Raw genomic sequence first — 26591 nt, 5'->3', positions numbered from 1 at the left:
TGATCAGTGCTGTACACTATATTCCATGTATTACTCCTCCACACTACACCGCTCCAGCTCTGCTATGTCTTATATACAGGTGATCAGTGCTGTACACTATATTCCATGTATTACTGCGCTCCTCTACACTACACCGCTCCAGCTCTGCTATGTCTTATATACAGGTGATCAGTGCTGTACACTATATTCCATGTATTACTGCGCTCCTCTACACCGCTCCAGCTCTGCTATGTCTTATATACAGGTGATCAGTGCTGTACACTATATTCCATGTATTACTCCTCTACTCTACACCGCTCCAGCTCTGCTATGTCTTATACACAGGTGATCAGTGCTGTACACTATATTCCATGTATTACTGCGCTCCTCTTCACTACACCGCTCCAGCTCTGCTATGTCTTATATACAGGTGATCAGTGCTGTACACTATATTCCATGTATTACTCCTCTACACTACACCGCTCCAGCTCTGCTATGTCTTATACACAGGTGATCAGTGCTGTACACTATATTCCATGTATTACTCCTCTACACTACACCGCTCCAGCTCTGCTATGTCTTATATACAGGTGATCAGTGCTGTACACTATATTCCATGTATTACTCCTCTACGCTACACCGCTCCAGCTCTGCTATGTCTTATATACAGGTGATCAGTGCCGTACACTATATTCCATGTATTACTCCTCTACACTACACCGCTCCAGCTCTGCTATGTCTTATACACAGGTGATCAGTGCTGTACACTATATTCCATGTATTACTCCTCTACACTACACCGCTCCAGCTCTGCTATGTCTTATACACAGGTGATCAGTGCCGTACACTATATTCCATGTATTACTCCTCTACGCTACACTGCTCCAGCTCTGCTATGTCTTATACACAGGTGATCAGTGCTGTACACTATATTCCATGTATTACTGCGCTCCTCCACACTACACCGCTCCAGCTCTGCTATGTCTTATACACAGGTGATCAGTGCTGTACACTATATTCCATGTATTACTCCTCTACACTACACCGCTCCAGCTCTGCTATGTCTTATACACAGGTGATCAGTGCTGTACACTATATTCCATGTATTACTCCTCTACACTACACCGCTCCAGCTCTGCTATGTCTTATATACAGGTGATCAGTGCTGTACACTATATTCCATGTATTACTCCTCTACACTACACCGCTCCAGCTCTGCTATGTCTTATACACAGGTGATCAGTGCTGTACACTATATTCCATGTATTACTCCTCTACACTACACCGCTCCAGCTCTGCTATGTCTTATATACAGGTGATCAGTGCTGTACACTATATTCCATGTATTACTGCGCTCCTCTACACTACACCGCTCCAGCTCTGCTATGTCTTATATACAGGTGATCAGTGCTGTACACTATATTCCATGTATTACTCCTCTACACTACACGGCTCCAGCCCTGCTATGTCTTATACACAGGTGATCAGTGCTGTACACTATATTCCATGTATTACTCCTCTACACTACACTGCTCCAGCTCTGCTATGTCTTATACACAGGTGATCAGTGCTGTACACTATATTCCATGTATTACTCCTCTACACTACACCGCTCCAGCTCTGCTATGTCTTATACACAGGTGATCAGTGCTGTACACTATATTCCATGTATTACTCCTCTACACTACACTGCTCCAGCTCTGCTATGTCTTATACACAGGTGATCAGTGCTGTACACTATATTCCATGTATTACTCCTCTACACTACACCGCTCCAGCTCTGCTATGTCTTATATACAGGTGATCAGTGCTGTACACTATATTCCATGTATTACTGCGCTCCTCTACACTACACCGCTCCAGCTCTGCTATGTCTTATACACAGGTGATCAGTGCTGTACACTATATTCCATGTATTACTGCGCTCCTCTACACCGCTCCAGCTCTGCTATGTCTTATACACAGGTGATCAGTGCTGTACACTATATTCCATGTATTACTCCTCTACACTACACCGCTCCAGGTCTGCTATGTCTTATATACAGGTGATCAGTGCTGTACACTATATTCCATGTATTACTCCACTACACTACACCGCTCCAGCTCTGCTATGTGTTATACACAGGTGATCAGTGCTGTACACTATATTCCATGTATTACTCCTCTACACTACACCGCTCCAGCTCTGCTATGTCTTATATACAGGTGATCAGTGCTGTACACTATATTCCATGTATTACTGCGCTCCTCTACACTACACCGCTCCAGCTCTGCTATGTCTTATATACAGGTGATCAGTGCTGTACACTATATTCCATGTATTACTGCGCTCCTCTACACCGCTCCAGCTCTGCTATGTCTTATACACAGGTGATCAGTGCTGTACACTATATTCCATGTATTACTCCTCTACACTACACCGCTCCAGCTCTGCTATGTCTTATACACAGGTGATCAGTGCTGTACACTATATTCCATGTATTACTGCGCTCCTCTACACTACACCGCTCCAGCTCTGCTATGTGTTATACACAGGTGATCAGTGCTGTACACTATATTCCATGTATTACTGCGCTCCTCTACACCGCTCCAGCTCTGCTATGTCTTATATACAGGTGATCAGTGCTGTACACTATATTCCATGTATTACTCCTCTACACTACACCGCTCCAGCTCTGCTATGTCTTATACACAGGTGATCAGTGCTGTACACTATATTCCATGTATTACTCCTCTACACTACACCGCTCCAGCACTGCTATGTCTTATACACAGGTGATCAGTGCTGTACACTATATTCCATGTATTACTCCTCTACACTACACCGCTCCAGCACTGCTATGTCTTATACACAGGTGATCAGTGCTGTACACTATATTCCATGTATTACTCCACTACACTACACCGCTCCAGCTCTGCTATGTCTTATATACAGGTGATCAGTGCTGTACACTATATTCCATGTATTACTCCTCTACACTACACCGCTCCAGCTCTGCTATGTCTTATACACAGGTGATCAGTGCTGTACACTATATTCCATGTATTACTGCGCTCCTCTACACTACACCGCTCCAGCTCTGCTATGTCTTATACACAGGTGATCAGTGCTGTACACTATATTCCATGTATTACTGCGCTCCTCTACACTACACCGCTCCAGCTCTGCTATGTCTTATACACAGGTGATCAGTGCTGTACACTATATTCCATGTATTACTCCTCTACACTACACCGCTCCAGCTCTGCTATGTCTTATATACAGGTGATCAGTGCTGTACACTATATTCCATGTATTACTGCGCTCCTCTACACTACACCGCTCCAGCTCTGCTATGTCTTATATACAGGTGATCAGTGCTGTACACTATATTCCATGTATTACTGCGCTCCTCTACACTACACCGCTCCAGCTCTGCTATGTGTTATATACAGGTGATCAGTGCTGTACACTATATTCCATGTATTACCCCTCTACTCTACACCGCTCCAGCTCTGCTATGTCTTATACACAGGTGATCAGTGCTGTACACTATATTCCATGTATTACTCCTCTACACTACACCGCTCCAGCTCTGCTATGTCTTATATACAGGTGATCAGTGCTGTACACTATATTCCATGTATTACTGCGCTCCTCTACACTACACCGCTCCAGCTCTGCTATGTCTTATACACAGGTGATCAGTGCTGTACACTATATTCCATGTATTACTGCGCTCCTCTACACTACACCGCTCCAGCTCTGCTATGTGTTATACACAGGTGATCAGTGCTGTACACTATATTCCATGTATTACTGCGCTCCTCTACACCGCTCCAGCTCTGCTATGTCTTATATACAGGTGATCAGTGCTGTACACTATATTCCATGTATTACTCCTCTACACTACACCGCTCCAGCTCTGCTATGTCTTATACACAGGTGATCAGTGCTGTACACTATATTCCATGTATTACTGCGCTCCTCTACACTACACCGCTCCAGCTCTGCTATGTCTTATACACAGGTGATCAGTGCCGTACACTATATTCCATGTATTACTCCTCTACACTACACCGCTCCAGCTCTGCTATGTCTTATACACAGGTGATCAGTGCTGTACACTATATTCCATGTATTACTCCACTACACTACACCGCTCCAGCACTGCTATGTCTTATACACAGGTGATCAGTGCCGTACACTATATTCCATGTATTACTCCTCTACACTACACCGCTCCAGCTCTGCTATGTCTTATATACAGGTGATCAGTGCCGTACACTATATTCCATGTATTACTGCGCTCCTCTACACTACACCGCTCCAGCTCTGCTATGTCTTATACACAGGTGATCAGTGCTGTACACTATATTCCATGTATTACTCCTCTACACTACACCGCTCCAGCTCTGCTATGTCTTATACACAGGTGATCAGTGCTGTACACTATATTCCATGTATTACTGCGCTCCTCTACACTACACCGCTCCAGCTCTGCTATGTCTTATACACAGGTGATCAGTGCTGTACACTATATTCCATGTATTACTCCTCTACACTACACCGCTCCAGCTCTGCTATGTCTTATATACAGGTGATCAGTGCTGTACACTATATTCCATGTATTACTGCGCTCCTCTACACTACACCGCTCCAGCTCTGCTATGTCTTATACACAGGTGATCAGTGCCGTACACTATATTCCATGTATTACTCCTCTACACTACACCGCTCCAGCTCTGCTATGTCTTATACACAGGTGATCAGTGCTGTACACTATATTCCATGTATTACTGCGCTCCTCTACACTACACCGCTCCAGCTCTGCTATGTCTTATATACAGGTGATCAGTGCTGTACACTATATTCCATGTATTACTGCGCTCCTCTACACTACACCGCTCCAGCTCTGCTATGTCTTATACACAGGTGATCAGTGCCGTACACTATATTCCATGTATTACTCCTCTACACTACACCGCTCCAGCTCTGCTATGTCTTATACACAGGTGATCAGTGCTGTACACTATATTCCATGTATTACTGCGCTCCTCTACACTACACCGCTCCAGCTCTGCTATGTCTTATACACAGGTGATCAGTGCTGTACACTATATTCCATGTATTACTCCACTACACTACACCGCTCCAGCTCTGCTATGTGTTATATACAGGTGATCAGTGCTGTACACTATATTCCATGTATTACTGCGCTCCTCTACACTACACCGCTCCAGCTCTGCTATGTCTTATACACAGGTGATCAGTGCTGTACACTATATTCCATGTATTACTCCACTACACTACACCGCTCCAGCTCTGCTATGTCTTATACACAGGTGATCAGTGCTGTACACTATATTCCATGTATTACTCCTCTACACTACACCGCTCCAGCTCTGCTATGTCTTATACACAGGTGATCAGTGCTGTACACTATATTCCATGTATTACTCCTCTACACTACACCGCTCCAGCTCTGCTATGTCTTATATACAGGTGATCAGTGCTGTACACTATATTCCATGTATTGCTCCTCTACACCGCTCCAGCACTGCTATGTCTTATACACAGGTGATCAGTGCTGTACACTATATTCCATGTATTACTCCTCTACACTACACCGCTCCAGCTCTGCTATGTCTTATATACAGGTGATCAGTGCTGTACACTATATTCCATGTATTACTCCTCTACACTACACCGCTCCAGCTCTGCTATGTCTTATATACAGGTGATCAGTGCTGTACACTATATTCCATGTATTACTCCTCTACACTACACCACTCCAGCTCTGCTATGTGTTATATACAGGTGATCAGTGCTGTACACTATATTCCATGTATTACTGCGCTCCTCTACACTACACCGCTCCAGCTCTGCTATGTCTTATATACAGGTGATCAGTGCTGTACACTATATTCCATGTATTACTGCGCTCCTCTACACTACACCGCTCCAGCTCTGCTATGTGTTATACACAGGTGATCAGTGCTGTACACTATATTCCATGTATTACTCCTCTACACTACACCGCTCCAGCTCTGCTATGTCTTATATACAGGTGATCAGTGCTGTACACTATATTCCATGTATTACTCCTCTACACTACACCACTCCAGCTCTGCTATGTGTTATATACAGGTGATCAGTGCTGTACACTATATTCCATGTATTACTCCTCTACACTACACCGCTCCAGCTCTGCTATGTCTTATATACAGGTGATCAGTGCTGTACACTATATTCCATGTATTACCCCTCTACTCTACACCGCTCCAGCTCTGCTATGTCTTATACACAGGTGATCAGTGCTGTACACTATATTCCATGTATTACTCCTCTACACTACACCGCTCCAGCTCTGCTATGTCTTATATACAGGTGATCAGTGCTGTACACTATATTCCATGTATTACTGCGCTCCTCTACACCGCTCCAGCTCTGCTATGTGTTATACACAGGTGATCAGTGCTGTACACTATATTCCATGTATTACTCCACTACACTACACCGCTCCAGCTCTGCTATGTGTTATACACAGGTGATCAGTGCTGTACACTATATTCCATGTATTACTGCGCTCCTCTACACTACACCGCTCCAGCTCTGCTATGTCTTATACACAGGTGATCAGTGCTGTACACTATATTCCATGTATTACTCCTCTACACTACACCGCTCCAGCTCTGCTATGTCTTATATACAGGTGATCAGTGCTGTACACTATATTCCATGTATTACTCCTCTACACTACACCGCTCCAGCTCTGCTATGTCTTATATACAGGTGATCAGTGCTGTACACTATATTCCATGTATTACTCCTCTACACTACACCGCTCCAGCTCTGCTATGTCTTATACACAGGTGATCAGTGCTGTACACTATATTCCATGTATTACTGCGCTCCTCTACACCGCTCCAGCTCTGCTATGTCTTATACACAGGTGATCAGTGCTGTACACTATATTCCATGTATTACTGCGCTCCTCTACACTACACCGCTCCAGCTCTGCTATGTCTTATATACAGGTGATCAGTGCTGTACACTATATTCCATGTATTACTCCTCTACGCTACACTGCTCCAGCTCTGCTATGTCTTATACACAGGTGATCAGTGCTGTACACTATATTCCATGTATTACTCCTCTACACTACACCGCTCCAGCTCTGCTATGTGTTATATACAGGTGATCAGTGCTGTACACTATATTCCATGTATTACTGCGCTCCTCTACACTACACCGCTCCAGCTCTGCTATGTCTTATATACAGGTGATCAGTGCTGTACACTATATTCCATGTATTACTCCTTTACACTACACCGCTCCAGCTCTGCTATGTCTTATACACAGGTGATCAGTGCTGTACACTATATTCCATGTATTACTCCTCTACACTACACCGCTCCAGCTCTGCTATGTCTTATATACAGGTGATCAGTGCTGTACACTATATTCCATGTATTACTGCGCTCCTCTACACCGCTCCAGCACTGCTATGTCTTATACACAGGTGATCAGTGCTGTACACTATATTCCATGTATTACTCCTCTACACTACACCGCTCCAGCTCTGCTATGTCTTATACACAGGTGATCAGTGCTGTACACTATATTCCATGTATTACTCCTCTACACTACACCGCTCCAGCTCTGCTATGTCTTATACACAGGTGATCAGTGCTGTACACTATATTCCATGTATTACTGCGCTCCTCTACACTACACCGCTCCAGCTCTGCTATGTCTTATATACAGGTGATCAGTGCTGTACACTATATTCCATGTATTACTGCGCTCCTCTACACTACACCGCTCCAGCTCTGCTATGTCTTATACACAGGTGATCAGTGCTGTACACTATATTCCATGTATTACTCCTCTACACTACACCGCTCCAGCTCTGCTATGTCTTATACACAGGTGATCAGTGCCGTACACTATATTCCATGTATTACTCCTCTACACTACACCGCTCCAGCTCTGCTATGTGTTATATACAGGTGATCAGTGCTGTACACTATATTCCATGTATTACTCCTCTACACTACACCGCTCCAGCTCTGCTATGTCTTATACACAGGTGATCAGTGCCGTACACTATATTCCATGTATTACTCCTCTACGCTACACTGCTCCAGCTCTGCTATGTCTTATATACAGGTGATCAGTGCTGTACACTATATTCCATGTATTACTCCTCTACACTACACCGCTCCAGCTCTGCTATGTCTTATACACAGGTGATCAGTGCTGTACACTATATTCCATGTATTACTGCGCTCCTCTACACTACACCGCTCCAGCTCTGCTATGTCTTATATACAGGTGATCAGTGCTGTACACTATATTCCATGTATTACTGCGCTCCTCTACACTACACCGCTCCAGCTCTGCTATGTCTTATATACAGGTGATCAGTGCTGTACACTATATTCCATGTATTACTGCGCTCCTCTACACCGCTCCAGCTCTGCTATGTCTTATATACAGGTGATCAGTGCTGTACACTATATTCCATGTATTACTCCTCTACACTACACCGCTCCAGCTCTGCTATGTCTTATACACAGGTGATCAGTGCTGTACACTATATTCCATGTATTACTGCGCTCCTCTACACTACACCGCTCCAGCTCTGCTATGTCTTATACACAGGTGATCAGTGCTGTACACTATATTCCATGTATTACTCCACTACACTACACCGCTCCAGCTCTGCTATGTCTTATACACAGGTGATCAGTGCCGTACACTATATTCCATGTATTACTCCTCTACACTACACCGCTCCAGCTCTGCTATGTGTTATATACAGGTGATCAGTGCTGTACACTATATTCCATGTATTACTCCTCTACACTACACCGCTCCAGCTCTGCTATGTCTTATACACAGGTGATCAGTGCTGTACACTATATTCCATGTATTACTGCGCTCCTCTACACTACACCGCTCCAGCACTGCTATGTCTTATACACAGGTGATCAGTGCTGTACACTATATTCCATGTATTACTCCTCTACACTACACCGCTCCAGCTCTGCTATGTCTTATACACAGGTGATCAGTGCTGTACACTATATTCCATGTATTACTGCGCTCCTCTTCACTACACCGCTCCAGCTCTGCTATGTCTTATACACAGGTGATCAGTGCTGTACACTATATTCCATGTATTACTCCTCTACACTACACCGCTCCAGCTCTGCTATGTCTTATATACAGGTGATCAGTGCTGTACACTATATTCCATGTATTACTCCTCTACACTACACCGCTCCAGCTCTGCTATGTCTTATATACAGGTGATCAGTGCTGTACACTATATTCCATGTATTACTCCTCTACACTACACCGCTCCAGCTCTGCTATGTGTTATATACAGGTGATCAGTGCTGTACACTATATTCCATGTATTACTCCTCTACACTACACCGCTCCAGCTCTGCTATGTCTTATATACAGGTGATCAGTGCTGTACACTATATTCCATGTATTACTGCGCTCCTCTACACTACACCGCTCCAGCTCTGCTATGTCTTATATACAGGTGATCAGTGCTGTACACTATATTCCATGTATTACTGCGCTCCTCTACACCGCTCCAGCTCTGCTATGTCTTATATACAGGTGATCAGTGCTGTACACTATATTCCATGTATTACTCCTCTACACTACACCGCTCCAGCTCTGCTATGTCTTATACACAGGTGATCAGTGCTGTACACTATATTCCATGTATTACTGCGCTCCTCTACACTACACCGCTCCAGCTCTGCTATGTGTTATACACAGGTGATCAGTGCTGTACACTATATTCCATGTATTACTGCGCTCCTCTACACCGCTCCAGCTCTGCTATGTCTTATATACAGGTGATCAGTGCTGTACACTATATTCCATGTATTACTCCTCTACACTACACCGCTCCAGCTCTGCTATGTCTTATACACAGGTGATCAGTGCTGTACACTATATTCCATGTATTACTCCTCTACACTACACCGCTCCAGCTCTGCTATGTCTTATACACAGGTGATCAGTGCTGTACACTATATTCCATGTATTACTGCGCTCCTCTACACTACACCGCTCCAGCTCTGCTATGTCTTATACACAGGTGATCAGTGCTGTACACTATATTCCATGTATTACTCCTCTACACTACACCGCTCCAGCTCTGCTATGTCTTATACACAGGTGATCAGTGCTGTACACTATATTCCATGTATTACTCCTCTACACTACACCGCTCCAGCTCTGCTATGTCTTATACACAGGTGATCAGTGCTGTACACTATATTCCATGTATTACTCCTCTACACTACACCGCTCCAGCTCTGCTATGTCTTATATACAGGTGATCAGTGCTGTACACTATATTCCATGTATTACTCCTCTACACTACACCGCTCCAGCTCTGCTATGTCTTATATACAGGTGATCAGTGCTGTACACTATATTCCATGTATTACTCCTCTACACTACACCGCTCCAGCTCTGCTATGTCTTATACACAGGTGATCAGTGCCGTACACTATATTCCATGTATTACTCCTCTACACTACACCGCTCCAGCTCTGCTATGTCTTATACACAGGTGATCAGTGCTGTACACTATATTCCATGTATTACTGCGCTCCTCTACACTACACCGCTCCAGCTCTGCTATGTCTTATACACAGGTGATCAGTGCTGTACACTATATTCCATGTATTACTCCTCTACACTACACTACACCGCTCCAGCTCTGCTATGTCTTATACACAGGTGATCAGTGCTGTACACTATATTCCATGTATTACTCCTCTACACTACACCGCTCCAGCTCTGCTATGTCTTATACACAGGTGATCAGTGCTGTACACTATATTCCATGTATTACTCCACTACACTACACCGCTCCAGCTCTGCTATGTGTTATATACAGGTGATCAGTGCTGTACACTATATTCCATGTATTACTGCGCTCCTCTACACTACACCGCTCCAGCTCTGCTATGTCTTATACACAGGTGATCAGTGCTGTACACTATATTCCATGTATTACTGCGCTCCTCTACACTACACCGCTCCAGCTCTGCTATGTCTTATACACAGGTGATCAGTGCTGTACACTATATTCCATGTATTACTCCTCTACACTACACCGCTCCAGCTCTGCTATGTCTTATATACAGGTGATCAGTGCTGTACACTATATTCCATGTATTACTGCGCTCCTCTACACTACACCGCTCCAGCTCTGCTATGTGTTATACACAGGTGATCAGTGCTGTACACTATATTCCATGTATTACTCCTCTACACTACACCGCTCCAGCTCTGCTATGTGTTATATACAGGTGATCAGTGCTGTACACTATATTCCATGTATTACTGCGCTCCTCTACACTACACCGCTCCAGCTCTGCTATGTCTTATACACAGGTGATCAGTGCTGTACACTATATTCCATGTATTACTCCTCTACACTACACCGCTCCAGCTCTGCTATGTCTTATATACAGGTGATCAGTGCCGTACACTATATTCCATGTATTACTCCTCTACTCTACACCGCTCCAGCTCTGCTATGTCTTATATACAGGTGATCAGTGCTGTACACTATATTCCATGTATTACTCCTCTACTCTACACCGCTCCAGCTCTGCTATGTCTTATACACAGGTGATCAGTGCTGTACACTATATTCCATGTATTACCCCTCTACTCTACACCGCTCCAGCTCTGCTATGTCTTATACACAGGTGATCAGTGCTGTACACTATATTCCATGTATTACTCCTCTACACTACACCGCTCCAGCTCTGCTATGTCTTATATACAGGTGATCAGTGCTGTACACTATATTCCATGTATTACTGCGCTCCTCTACACCGCTCCAGCTCTGCTATGTGTTATACACAGGTGATCAGTGCTGTACACTATATTCCATGTATTACCCCTCTACTCTACACCGCTCCAGCTCTGCTATGTCTTATACACAGGTGATCAGTGCTGTACACTATATTCCATGTATTACTCCTCTACACTACACCGCTCCAGCTCTGCTATGTCTTATATACAGGTGATCAGTGCTGTACACTATATTCCATGTATTACTCCTCTACACTACACCGCTCCAGCTCTGCTATGTGTTATATACAGGTGATCAGTGCTGTACACTATATTCCATGTATTACTCCACTACACTACACCGCTCCAGCTCTGCTATGTGTTATATACAGGTGATCAGTGCTGTACACTATATTCCATGTATTACTGCGCTCCTCTACACCGCTCCAGCTCTGCTATGTGTTATACACAGGTGATCAGTGCTGTACACTATATTCCATGTATTACTCCACTACACTACACCGCTCCAGCTCTGCTATGTCTTATATACAGGTGATCAGTGCCGTACACTATATTCCATGTATTACTCCACTACACTACACCGCTCCAGCTCTGCTATGTGTTATATACAGGTGATCAGTGCTGTACACTATATTCCATGTATTACTGCGCTCCTCTACACCGCTCCAGCTCTGCTATGTCTTATACACAGGTGATCAGTGCTGTACACTATATTCCATGTATTACTCCACTACACTACACCGCTCCAGCTCTGCTATGTGTTATATACAGGTGATCAGTGCTGTACACTATATTCCATGTATTACTGCGCTCCTCTACACCGCTCCAGCTCTGCTATGTGTTATACACAGGTGATCAGTGCTGTACACTATATTCCATGTATTACTCCACTACACTACACCGCTCCAGCTCTGCTATGTCTTATATACAGGTGATCAGTGCCGTACACTATATTCCATGTATTACTGCGCTCCTCTACACTACACCGCTCCAGCACTGCTATGTCTTATATACAGGTGATCAGTGCTGTACACTATATTCCATGTATTACTCCACTACACTACACCGCTCCAGCTCTGCTATGTCTTATATACAGGTGATCAGTGCCGTACACTATATTCCATGTATTACTCCACTACACTACACCGCTCCAGCTGTGCTATGTGTTATATACAGGTGATCAGTGCTGTACACTATATTCCATGTATTACTGCGCTCCTCTACACCGCTCCAGCTCTGCTATGTCTTATACACAGGTGATCAGTGCTGTACACTATATTCCATGTATTACTCCACTACACTACACCGCTCCAGCTCTGCTATGTCTTATATACAGGTGATCAGTGCCGTACACTATATTCCATGTATTACTGCGCTCCTCTACACTACACCGCTCCAGCACTGCTATGTCTTATATACAGGTGATCAGTGCTGTACACTATATTCCATGTATTACTCCTCTACACTACACCGCTCCAGCTCTGCTATGTCTTATATACAGGTGATCAGTGCTGTACACTATATTCCATGTATTACTCCTCTACACTACACCGCTCCAGCTCTGCTATGTCTTATACACAGGTGATCAGTGCTGTACACTATATTCCATGTATTACTCCTCTACACTACACCGCTCCAGCTCTGCTATGTGTTATATACAGGTGATCAGTGCTGTACACTATATTCCATGTATTACTGCGCTCCTCTACACTACACCGCTCCAGTCTGCTATGTCTTATACACAGGTGATCAGTGCTGTACACTATATTCCATGTATTACTCCTCTACACTACACCGCTCCAGCTCTGCTATGTCTTATACACAGGTGATCAGTGCTGTACACTATATTCCATGTATTACTCCTCTACACTACACCGCTCCAGCTCTGCTATGTCTTATACACAGGTGATCCGTGCTGTACACTATATTCCATGTATTACTCCTTTACACTACACCGCTCCAGCTCTGCTATGTCTTATACACAGGTGATCAGTGCTGTACACTATATTCCATGTATTACTCCTCTACACTACACCGCTCCAGCTCTGCTATGTCTTATACACAGGTGATCAGTGCTGTACACTATATTCCATGTATTACTGCGCTCCTCTCCTCTACACCGCTCCAGCTCTGCTATGTCTTATACACAGGTGATCAGTGCTGTACACTATATTCCATGTATTACTGCACTCCTCTACACTACACCGCTCCAGCTCTGCTATGTCTTATATACAGGTGATCAGTGCTGTACACTATATTCCATGTATTACTCCTCTACGCTACACTGCTCCAGCTCTGCTATGTCTTATACACAGGTGATCAGTGCTGTACACTATATTCCATGTATTACTCCTCTACACTACACCGCTCCAGCTCTGCTATGTCTTATATACAGGTGATCAGTGCTGTACACTATATTCCATGTATTACTGCGCTCCTCTACACTACACCGCTCCAGCTCTGCTATGTCTTATATACAGGTGATCAGTGCTGTACACTATATTCCATGTATTACTCCTCTACACTACACCGCTCCAGCTCTGCTATGTCTTATATACAGGTGATCAGTGCTGTACACTATATTCCATGTATTACTCCTCTACACTACACCGCTCCAGCTCTGCTATGTCTTATATACAGGTGATCAGTGCTGTACACTATATTCCATGTATTACTCCTCTACACTACACCGCTCCAGCTCTGCTATGTCTTATACACAGGTGATCAGTGCTGTACACTTTATTCCATGTATTACTCCTCTACACTACACCGCTCCAGCTCTGCTATGTGTTATATACAGGTGATCAGTGCTGTACACTATATTCCATGTATTACTCCTCTACACTACACCGCTCCAGCTCTGCTATGTCTTATACACAGGTGATCAGTGCTGTACACTATATTCCATGTATTACTGCGCTCCTCTACACTACACCGCTCCAGCTCTGCTATGTCTTATATACAGGTGATCAGTGCTGTACACTATATTCCATGTATTACTCCTCTACGCTACACTGCTCCAGCTCTGCTATGTCTTATACACAGGTGATCAGTGCTGTACACTATATTCCATGTATTACTCCTCTACACTACACCGCTCCAGCTCTGCTATGTCTTATACACAGGTGATCAGTGCCGTACACTATATTCCATGTATTACTGCGCTCCTCTACACTACACCGCTCCAGCTCTGCTATGTCTTATACACAGGTGATCAGTGCTGTACACTATATTCCATGTATTACTCCTCTACACTACACCGCTCCAGCTCTGCTATGTCTTATACACAGGTGATCAGTGCTGTACACTATATTCCATGTATTACTCCTCTACACTACACCGCTCCAGCTCTGCTATGTCTTATACACAGGTGATCAGTGCCGTACACTATATTCCATGTATTACTCCTCTACACTACACCGCTCCAGCTCTGCTATGTGTTATACACAGGTGATCAGTGCTGTACACTATATTCCATGTATTACTCCTCTACGCTACACCGCTCCAGCACTGCTATGTGTTATACACAGGTGATCAGTGCTGTACACTATATTCCATGTATTACTCCTCTACACTACACCGCTCCAGCTCTGCTATGTCTTATACACAGGTGATCAGTGCCGTACACTATATTCCATGTATTACTCCTCTACACTACACCGCTCCAGCTCTGCTATGTGTTATACACAGGTGATCAGTGCTGTACACTATATTCCATGTATTACTCCTCTACACTACACCGCTCCAGCTCTGCTATGTCTTATACACAGGTGATCAGTGCTGTACACTATATTCCATGTATTACTCCACTACACTACACCGCTCCAGCTCTGCTATGTCTTATACACAGGTGATCAGTGCTGTACACTATATTCCATGTATTACTCCTCTACGCTACACCGCTCCAGCTCTGCTATGTCTTATACACAGGTGATCAGTGCTGTACACTATATTCCATGTATTACTCCTCTACACTACACTGCTCCAGCTCTGCTATGTCTTATACACAGGTGATCAGTGCTGTACACTATATTCCATGTATTACTCCTCTACACTACACCGCTCCAGCTCTGCTATGTCTTATACACAGGTGATCAGTGCTGTACACTATATTCCATGTATTACTGCGCTCCTCTACACCGCTCCAGCTCTGCTATGTCTTATACACAGGTGATCAGTGCTGTACACTATATTCCATGTATTACTCCACTACACTACACCGCTCCAGCTCTGCTATGTCTTATATACAGGTGATCAGTGCCGTACACTATATTCCATGTATTACTCCTCTACACTACACCGCTCCAGCTCTGCTATGTCTTATACACAGGTGATCAGTGCTGTACACTATATTCCATGTATTACTGCGCTCCTCTACACTACACCGCTCCAGCTCTGCTATGTCTTATATACAGGTGATCAGTGCTGTACACTATATTCCATGTATTACTGCGCTCCTCTACACCGCTCCAGCTCTGCTATGTCTTATATACAGGTGATCAGTGCCGTACACTATATTCCATGTATTACTCCTCTACACTACACCGCTCCAGCTCTGCTATGTCTTATACACAGGTGATCAGTGCTGTACACTATATTCCATGTATTACTCCTCTACACTACACCGCTCCAGCTCTGCTATGTCTTATACACAGGTGATCAGTGCTGTACACTATATTCCATGTATTACTCCTCTACACTACACCGCTCCAGCTCTGCTATGTCTTATATACAGGTGATCAGTGCTGTACACTATATTCCATGTATTACTCCTCTACACTACACCGCTCCAGCTCTGCTATGTCTTATACACAGGTGATCAGTGCCGTACACTATATTCCATGTATTACTGCGCTCCTCTACACTACACCGCTCCAGCTCTGCTATGTCTTATATACAGGTGATCAGTGCTGTACACTATATTCCATGTATTACTCCTCTACACTACACCGCTCCAGCTCTGCTATGTCTTATATACAGGTGATCAGTGCCGTACACTATATTCCATGTATTACTGCGCTCCTCTACACTACACCGCTCCAGCTCTGCTATGTCTTATACACAGGTGATCAGTGCTGTACACTATATTCCATGTATTACTCCTCTACACTACACCGCTCCAGCACTGCTATGTCTTATATACAGGTGATCAGTGCTGTACACTATATTCCATGTATTACTGCGCTCCTCTACACTACACCGCTCCAGCTCTGCTATGTCTTATACACAGGTGATCAGTGCTGTACACTATATTCCATGTATTACTGCGCTCCTCTACACTACACCGCTCCAGCTCTGCTATGTCTTATATACAGGTGATCAGTGCTGTACACTATATTCCATGTATTACTCCTCTACACTACACCGCTCCAGCTCTGCTATGTCTTATACTCAGGTGATCAGTGCTGTACACTATATTCCATGTATTACTCCTCTACACTACACCGCTCCAGCTCTGCTATGTCTTATATACAGGTGATCAGTGCTGTACACTATATTCCATGTATTACTCCTCTACACTACACCGCTCCAGCTCTGCTATGTCTTATATACAGGTGATCAGTGCTGTACACTATATTCCATGTATTACTCCTCTACACTACACCGCTCCAGCTCTGCTATGTCTTATACACAGGTGATCAGTGCTGTACACTATATTCCATGTATTACTCCTCTACACTACACCGCTCCAGCACTGCTATGTCTTATATACAGGTGATCAGTGCTGTACACTATATTCCATGTATTACTGCGCTCCTCTACACTACACCGCTCCAGCTCTGCTATGTCTTATACACAGGTGATCAGTGCTGTACACTATATTCCATGTATTACTGCGCTCCTCTACACTACACCTTCCTGCTCTGCTATGTCTTATATACAGGTGATCAGTGCTGTACACTATATTCCATGTATTACTCCTCTACACTACACCGCTCCAGCTCTGCTATGTCTTATATACAGGTGATCAGTGCTGTACACTATATTCCATGTATTACTCCTCTACACTACACCGCTCCAGCTCTGCTATGTCTTATATACAGGTGATCAGTGCCGTACACTATATTCCATGTGCACTCGGACTAGTGATTTTGTTTTTCATTCTAGTGAGAAATGCTCTGATATTTCTGCAGTCTAGTAGATCCCTTGGTAGATCCTTCAGTAGATCTTTATGGAAGAGCTTTCTAGAGAGCTTGAGGAAAGAGACAGCGCCCGACCCCCCGAGCAGCAGCATGTCAGGACAGAGCGCTCTTCATCAACCTGTGACCTCTGGTAATAAAGGTTGTGTCTTCCAGGCTACATGTTCTTGCGGAGAGAAGAGCCGGAGGGAAAGGACAGTCCAGAGAATGAGGAGACTGCACTGGAGAGCGTCGTCATCCAGACACCAGAGACGCCACTGACTCAGAAGAAGGTACGAGTTCCTGGGGAAATCACAAAATCCTTCATCTCTTCATATTCAGAGAGGTCGGCACTTCCCACGACTGCGGTTCTGCCATGTCGTAGGACAACTGTGATCCAGAAGTGTCAAGTAGATGCCTTCACGGGTAACAACCTGCTGACCTCTGGGGCACAGGCGACTTTGGGAGAAGAGCGGTCTGATCCTCCTATTCATGTGGTGACACCAGAGAGTAAAAGCCCATCCCTTATGACTGGACAGAGGACAGAGATTATAACAGGAAGTCTCAAAGATGCCACCAGTTTCTCCTGTGGATCTGGTGTAGATCTGCTCATGGAGGGTGATCGGACGGTTACATGTGATGTCCTTCCAGGTGAGTAGGTTCCTCACTTATTACATCACAGTCAGGGAGAGCAGCAGAGGCTCCTTGTATGGGGGAAAAAAGGATCAGGACCCCAACCCCATGTCTGATGCTTGTGTGCAGCCGGGAGATAACACCCCCCCCCCCTCCCTATTGAAGTGATGGGAGAGTCCGAAGAAAGATCACGTGGACGGACAGCTTTACAAAAATCCAGTGTCTGGGATCCATCCAGTTACTAGAAGGAAATGAGAATCAGCCAGAACTGTAAATGTATGACCTCCCTCATACTTCTCCAGGTGTGTCACCCTCCATACTCCAGAAGTGGCCTCCTGTGCTCCACGCTGAACCCCAGGCAGAAAACCATCCAGTTATAATCCACAGGAGGTCCCGTGCAGGTCCACAGGAGGTCCCGTGCAGGTCCACAGGAGGTCCCGTGCAGGTCCACAGGAGGTCCCGTGCAGGTCCACAGGAGGTCCCGTGCAGGTCCACAGGAGGTCCCGTGCAGGTCCACAGGAGGTCCCGTGCAGGTCCACAGGAGGTCCCGTGCAGGTCCACGTAGATTCACAGAAGATCCACAGGATGTCCATTTAGGTCCCTGTAGATCCAAAGGAAGTCCTTGTTGGTACACCAGAGGTCAATATAGATCCACATGAGGTTAATGAAAGTCCACAGTAGAAGTCTGTATAGATCCACAGGAGGTTCATGTAGGTCAATGTAGATCCACAGCAGATCCATGTAAGTCCACAGGAGATCCAAAGGACGTCCTTGTGGGTCCACAGGAGGTCCAAAGGACGTCCTTGTGGGTCCACAGGAGGTCCAAAGGACGCCCTTGTGGGTCCACAGGAGGTCCAAAGGACGCCCTTGTGGGTCCACAGGAGGTCCAAAGGACGCCCTTGTGGGTCCACAGGAGGTCCAAAGGACGCCCTTGTGGGTCCACAGGAGGTCCAAAGGACGCCCTTGTGGGTCCACAGGAGGTCCAAAGGACGCCCTTGTGGGTCCACAGGAGGTCCAAAGGACGCCCTTGTGGGTCCACAGGAGGTCCAAAGGACGCCCTTGTGGGTCCACAGGAGGTCCAAAGGACGCCCTTGTGGGTCCACAGGAGATCCAAAGGACGCCCTTGTGGGTCCACAGGAGATCCAAAGGACGCCCTTGTGGGTCCACAGGAGGTCCAAAGGACGCCCTTGTGGGTCCACAGGAGGTCCAAAGGACGCCCTTGTGGGTCCACAGGAGGTCCAAAGGACGTCCAAAGGACCTCCTTGTGGGTCCACAGGAGGTCCAAAGGACGTCCAAAGGACCTCCTTGTGGGTCCACAGGAGGTCCAAAGGACGCCCTTGTGGGTCCACAGGAGGTCCAAAGGACGCCCTTGTGGGTCCACAGGAGGTCCAAAGGACGCCCTTGTGGGTCCACAGGAGGTCCAAAGGACGCCCTTGTGGGTCCACAGGAGGTCCAAAGGAGGTCCAAAGGACGCCCTTGTGGGTCCACAGGAGGTCCAAAGGAGGTCCAAAGGACGCCCTTGTGGGTCCACAGGAGGTCCAAAGGACGCCCTTGTGGGTCCACAGGAGGTCCAAAGGACGCCCTTGTGGGTCCACAGGAGGTCCAAAGGACGCCCTTGTGGGTCCACAGGAGGTCCAAAGGACGCCCTTGTGGGTCCACAGGAGGTCCAAAGGACGCCCTTGTGGGTCCACAGGAGGTCCAAAGGACGCCCTTGTGGGTCCACAGGAGGTCCAAAGGACGCCCTTGTGGGTCCACAGGAGGTCCAAAGGACGCCCTTGTGGGTCCACAGGAGGTCCAAAGGACGCCCTTGTGGGTCCACAGGAGGTCCAAAGGACGCCCTTGTGGGTCCACAGGAGGTCCAAAGGACGCCCTTGTGGGTCCACAGGAGGTCCAAAGGACGCCCTTGTGGGTCCACAGGAGGTCCAAAGGACGCCCTTGTGGGTCCACAGGAGGTCCAAAGGACGCCCTTGTGGGTCCACAGGAGGTCCAAAGGACGCCCTTGTGGGTCCACAGGAGGTCCAAAGGACGCCCTTGTGGGTCCACAGGAGGTCCAAAGGACGCCCTTGTGGGTCCACAGGAGGTCCAAAGGACGCCCTTGTGGGTCCACAGGAGGTCCAAAGGACGCCCTTGTGGGTCCACAGGAGGTCCAAAGGACGCCCTTGTGGGTCCACAGGAGGTCCAAAGGACGCCCTTGTGGGTCCACAGGAGGTCCAAAGGACGCCCTTGTGGGTCCACAGGAGGTCCAAAGGACGCCCTTGTGGGTCCACAGGAGGTCCAAAGGACGCCCTTGTGGGTCCACAGGAGGTCCAAAGGACGCCCTTGTGGGTCCACAGGAGGTCCAAAGGACGCCCTTGTGGGTCCACAGGAGGTCCAAAGGACGCCCTTGTGGGTCCACAGGAGGTCCAAAGGACGCCTTTGTGGGTCCACAGGAGGTCAATGTAGATCCACAGGAGGTCCAAAGGACGTCCTTGTGGGTCCACAGGAGGTCCAAAGGACGCCCTTGTGGGTCCACAGGAGGTCCAAAGGACGCCCTTGTGGGTCCACAGGAGGTCCAAAGGACGCCCTTGTGGGTCCACAGGAGGTCCAAAGGACGCCCTTGTGGGTCCACAGGAGGTCCAAAGGACGCCCTTGTGGGTCCACAGGAGGTCCAAAGGACGCCCTTGTGGGTCCACAGGAGGTCCAAAGGACGCCTTTGTGGGTCCACAGGAGGTCAATGTAGATCCACAGGAGGTCCAAAGGACGTCCTTGTGGGTCCACAGGAGGTAAATGTAGGTCCACAGGAGGTAAATGTAAGTCCACAGGAGATCAATGTAGGTCCACAGGAGATCAATGTAAGTCCACAGGACGTCCATTTAAGTCCATGTAGATCCACAGGAGGTCCAGGTACGACCAGAGGAAGTCCATGTGGCCGGATCTCAGAGAGGAAGAAATTCCTGATGAAGTTTGTGGATGATTAGAGTGAGTTCTGACCATTCTATTTTTTCCTTTGTCCTGCGATCAGCACGGTATGAACAGTCGTGTCCTGTAAAAATGAATGAACCTTGTGGGAACGAGCGCAGTAAATCATTGACTAAGCACTCAAAGCCAATAGAAATGAGTGGAAATGACCATAAAATATTTGTAGAAGAAAGCAGTAAAGTAAAAAATCCAGATGAGAGCCGCGCTGAAGCCTCCTCAGGAGAGCGGACGGTGACTTCCCTCCAACACGTCATTTCCCATACAACGCTGTGGAAGGCGTTGGGCTATGGTCACACGCCGCAGATTTGTTGCAGAAATTTTTGTACCTGTTCCATACATGTGGATGGGGCTTGTAAACATCCGTGAAACCGCGCCAATTTGTACAACAAACCTACTGCGTGTGGACATATGATGTGATGTGGGGCCTCAGGGTGTGTCTACATACAGATTCCAGGGTCTCCTAGAAGTGTCGGCTGATGGACGTCGCCCTCCAGTTACAGCACCCGGCGAATTTCACAGCCGCTTGTTCTCCATTAGCTTCAAGTCCAAGAACCGGGAAAAATCCAAACTCTGATCTATCGTCCTGCAGATTGTATGTGAGATCCGTCCAGAGCCGGTGGAATGGCGGTCATGTCTGGGGAGAACTCTTCTTCCTGGGTTTCCACGTCGGATTCTGGCTCCTTAGGTCGTAGGAAACCATCCACAGCAGTCACACACTCCTATACCCGCGTCTCAAGCGCTTCCCCCTCGGGTTGTCAGGATCCGATCTCCAGTATCACATGCCTGAAATGATGGAGACACTACCTCGGAGTACTTCATTGCGGTGTATTGGTCTTCTACTGGTAAGGCTCTGTTCACATCTGCGTTGGGGTCCCGGTCTGGCGTTCCGTCGGAGCTTTCCGTCAGAACGGGACCCTGAACAGACACAAACTGACACTGACGGAAACCAGAGGTTTCCGTCTCCATCACCATTGATTTCAATGGTGACGGATCCGGTGCCCGTGGTTTCCGTTTGTCTCTGTTGTGCACTGGATCCGTAGTTTTGCTGGAAGTAATAGCGCAGGCGACTACGGAACGTCAGAACGGGACCCCAATGCAGATGTGAACGAGGCCTAACAGTCAGCAACGTGCCGTCACGGACCCAAAAACAGAAATGTTCAGACTCTACTAGAAATCAGAGCGTGAAGCAATAATAGGATCCAGTCCATGTCCTTCTAGAACCGGCCACACAAGACGCCGCGGGGTAAACACTCGTTCAGCGTCTCACATGGAGAGACAAGTGGCTGCCACAAGTCTCTGGCACCTGCTTATCTCCTGGAAGGACAGTGAGTTCTGGCAGGTAGAAACCCAACCTGCCAGATCCTCATCGCAGCGACATCTTCTGCCAGCTCCATCCACATTGGTGCTGGATTCCAGGTCATTAATGTAACGCGCGCGAGCAGCTCCAGGCCCTGAAGACGGCCGCTTCTGAATCCTGAGTAACGACTTTACTTCTTTCTTCCAGATTCGGAGGTGTTGACTGTCATTGCGGTGGAGGAGATAAATGTTGCTATTGAAAGTGCAGTAATGCCCATCCATGGGGACGGGTGGGAGACCCATTACTGTACTGACCCACAAGATAAAGAGGAGCACTGGCACCTTCAGGGAGGATCAACTCTCCCTCCGACCCTGACAGGTCCCCAAGACACGACCCATTATTATTCGCCATGGACTGAAGAGCAGGGGAAATTACAGTGGACTGAGCAGATCTCCTCCGCTAGTGGTCAGTGCGTGGCGGACGGGGGACAGTGGGTGGCTCTGGGCGACTGTCACATGTCCACGCCGGAGTCTTTTACCTCTGACAACTTCTATAAATGTTCGATGTGCAGTAAAAGTTTCTTACAGAGTCAGAGGCATCATGGGAGGCTGCGGGTGGAGGAGGGGACCTGTCCCACATGCTACAGACATCTTACCGGTGATTTACAAGAACCTGCCCAGCACCTTCCTCCACTCCTCAGAGAAGACTCCACACATCAACCTTCGCAGGACAAGCCGAGCTTCCGATGTCCTAAGTGTAACCGCAGCTTCTCCCGGCTTGTCAGACTCCACCGCCACCAGAAAACGCACGCTCATAACAAGACCTCACCAAAAGGCCTGGCCCCCCCACAGAGGAAGCTCTACAAAGGGCCAACGCTACACGCCATGGAGATGAAACCTACAAGGGATTCCTCAGGAGAGACCTACTCAAAGCTGCATCGACACCTGCAGCTCTCCACCGCTTTCCTCCAGCAACTGATCACGTCCACCTGCGGCTTCCAGTACGACTGATAAACCCAAGTCTGGGACGGTTCCGAGCAGATCGGACAACGGGTTCAGAAATTGTCCCACTGACTGTAATGTAAAAACAAAATAAAAGGGGGCCTCCGGGTCTCTTGATTTTCTCAACTTCAGGGCTATAAATGGTCTTGAGAGATAAATGACTGGATCCAGATTGGCAGATCACATTGTACAGAGATCTCAGGTGATTGTGAGGACAATGAAGCCTCTCGGTATATTCGGAGCTCTGCTCGGCCCCATCCACGTGCCACAACACTGATAAGCGTGCCGGCGGCCTGATATCTGCACAGGGGCATAACGGGGCAGACCAGTCTGAGGAAATGCTACATCAACTAGAGACCCCCATTACTGAGCAGAGCCGGAGGCGTCCTGAAATCTCTGGGTGGGGGTGCACTTGGCTTCAGGGCATGCTGGGACTAGCAGTTCCTGCACAGTTAGAGAGTAAAGAAGAAATGTCACATGATCATCGACCCCAATAATATTGTTCTTCGCCAATGAATGAGAATATTGAGAATGAGGCACCGGTCACGGTCAAACCTCCCCGCGCTGCCCCCACAGACCTCAGAATATTCTCAGTGCGAATGACGGGGTCAGCGGGTCCCTCCCAAGCTCTGATTGGCTAAGATAAAGGACAATCACAAGATGTGGGAAGAAAAAATGTGAACAAAATAAGAGTTCATGTATTGATCAGGGCTGCGCGTTTCGACTTGGAGCTGAAGACCTCAATAACGCGCAGCCCTGTCCGATGCGTTAACTCTTGTCCCCCCCCCCCCCCAGTCCTCCTCATCGCAGTTTAGCCGTTTTGTTGGTCCATATTTTGTTCACGTTTTTTCTTCCTGATCTCCGGCGGTAACATCATTGATTACCGGACCTTGGCAGCCGCTTACGATCGGCTCTTTACAAATAAACCCTCGCCCATCAGAGTCGTGTGACTAAGCGGCACTCCTATAGGTGAGCGGAACTTTCAGCCACCTGTCTATCCGTTTTACCTGCGCTCTGTTGGCGCCGTGCGTTCTCTATTTACATGCGGCGATTGTACAGCCCGGTGTCTGCATGTTATACAGCGCCACACGTCATCCATAGGCCCCCTACTAAAGAGTATACAGCGTGGTATATATTTCTGCGATAGGAAAGTGCAGCAGACGACGCATTTCTATACAGTAAGAAAGGGAAGAGTAAATAGTCCACGTCCCGGCGGGTCCACGGAGTCCTATATACACGGAACGTGAAGCCTTCCTCTGCGGACCCCCTGGAGACCTCACCAAGACATCTCCATACTGTCCACTTACTGTAGATCGGTGGTCCCCAACCTGTGGCAGAACTACAACTCCCAGCATGCCATGATAGCAGCAGCTGGAAGGTCACAGGTCTCCGAGCCACAGCTACAAGGCCTCCATATCATAGGTTATTGCACGCCCTTCCCCCATCTCCTCGCCCCCGTGTTATTTCCGCCATGTTCTCGGATCTTCCATTACATCACGCGCTCCACCAGAACAATAGATCCGTCCCGGCTGCCCCCTCCCCGCACCTTCACCTGACGGCCCCTCCTTCCAGCCGCCCGTGCTCGCTTACTGAGTGGAGGGAATCCACGGCACGGACGCCGCCACGTGTCCTCCAAAGAGATCAGATAATGTTTGTACTTATTCTCGATCCAAGGTCATAGGGTGAGCCCGATAGAGGGGCAGCATATACACCCCACGTGTGCGTCACCCCGACATATATACAGAAAACAGCAGGCGACAAACTATGCCCAGTATTATACAAGCGGAATAATGTGTCACTATTACAGCTGCAAATCCCAGTCTGCCCAAAACAACAACATCATAGGGCTCTAGTCCAGCCTGCTTGTTGACAGTTTCCAGGTAGTAAGAGACGCGGTCGTGAAGACGCAGCCGCTGGAGTTTGGAGCGGATTTATATTTTAGGTCATTTCATCCCCACGGCCGATCCATAGAGGAGTCCCGCAGTGATCAGGATCGGTCGGGAGCGGAGGGCGGTTATTGACTGGTCATCTGTAGCGCGGCGGCGGCGGCCTCCTCCCATATCTACGATCCTGAAGAGAATCCAACGCCGACTGCTGGAAATAAAACTCAATCGTGGGATAATGACACGTTCTGGAATTTCTGAAAGGCTTTACTTATCAATTCAGCACACTTTAAGATGTCTGCTTGCTGTCAGTGAATGGAAACATTGTTTTAAATCCCAACCTGAAAACTTACCTTGAAAAGGTGTGCGCTTCCCACAGGTGCCGGACTCGTTACATTCATAGCACGGATAGCGGACGTTAACAAGCCCTACCCATGGTGAGGACTCTTCACTTCCTGAATATTAAACAATAAAGGTTCCCGTTCACTGATCGCAAGCAGCAATCTTGAAATTGTGAGGAATCTGTCAATAAAGTCTATTAGAATCTCGTAGAACAATAAAGGTGTTTTTTTTCTGGTTTTACGTAACTTAAGTTTATCCATTGTATAATGCAATCAGAAACGTGGGCAGCGCGGGGGTCAGTGGTCAACACGGTGGGCAGCATGGGGGTCAGTGGTCAACACGGTGGGCAGCATGGGGGTCAGTGGTAAGTATGGTGGGCATCATAGGTTCAGTGGGCAGCAGGGGGCTCAGTGTGGTGGGCAGCGGTAAGTATGGTGGGCATCATGGGGGTCAGTGGGTAGCGTGGGGCTCTGGTAGGCCGCGTGGTCAGTGGTAAGTACGGTGGGCATCATGGGGGTCAGTGGG

General features: G+C 47.3%; 1 protein-coding gene across 1 annotated transcript in view; it reads left to right on the top strand.

Moving 5' to 3' along the window:
• Nucleotides 1-23967, top strand: part of LOC142689492 (uncharacterized) — a 47458-nt gene extending 23491 nt beyond the window's left edge. Inside the window, exons 2-3 of the mRNA XM_075847586.1 lie at nt 18130-18603; nt 23048-23967. Coding sequence (XP_075703701.1) covers nt 18130-18603; nt 23048-23850 — 1277 coding nt within the window. The 3' untranslated portion in view covers nt 23851-23967. The remainder of the gene's footprint in view (nt 1-18129; nt 18604-23047) is intronic.
• The last annotated feature ends 2624 nt before the right edge of the window (nt 23968-26591 follow it).

The sequence above is a fragment of the Rhinoderma darwinii genome, assembly GCF_050947455.1.
Source record: "Rhinoderma darwinii isolate aRhiDar2 chromosome 5 unlocalized genomic scaffold, aRhiDar2.hap1 SUPER_5_unloc_3, whole genome shotgun sequence".
NCBI lineage: Eukaryota > Metazoa > Chordata > Amphibia > Anura > Rhinodermatidae > Rhinoderma > Rhinoderma darwinii.
This window is presented reverse-complemented; position numbering and strand designations above follow the sequence as displayed.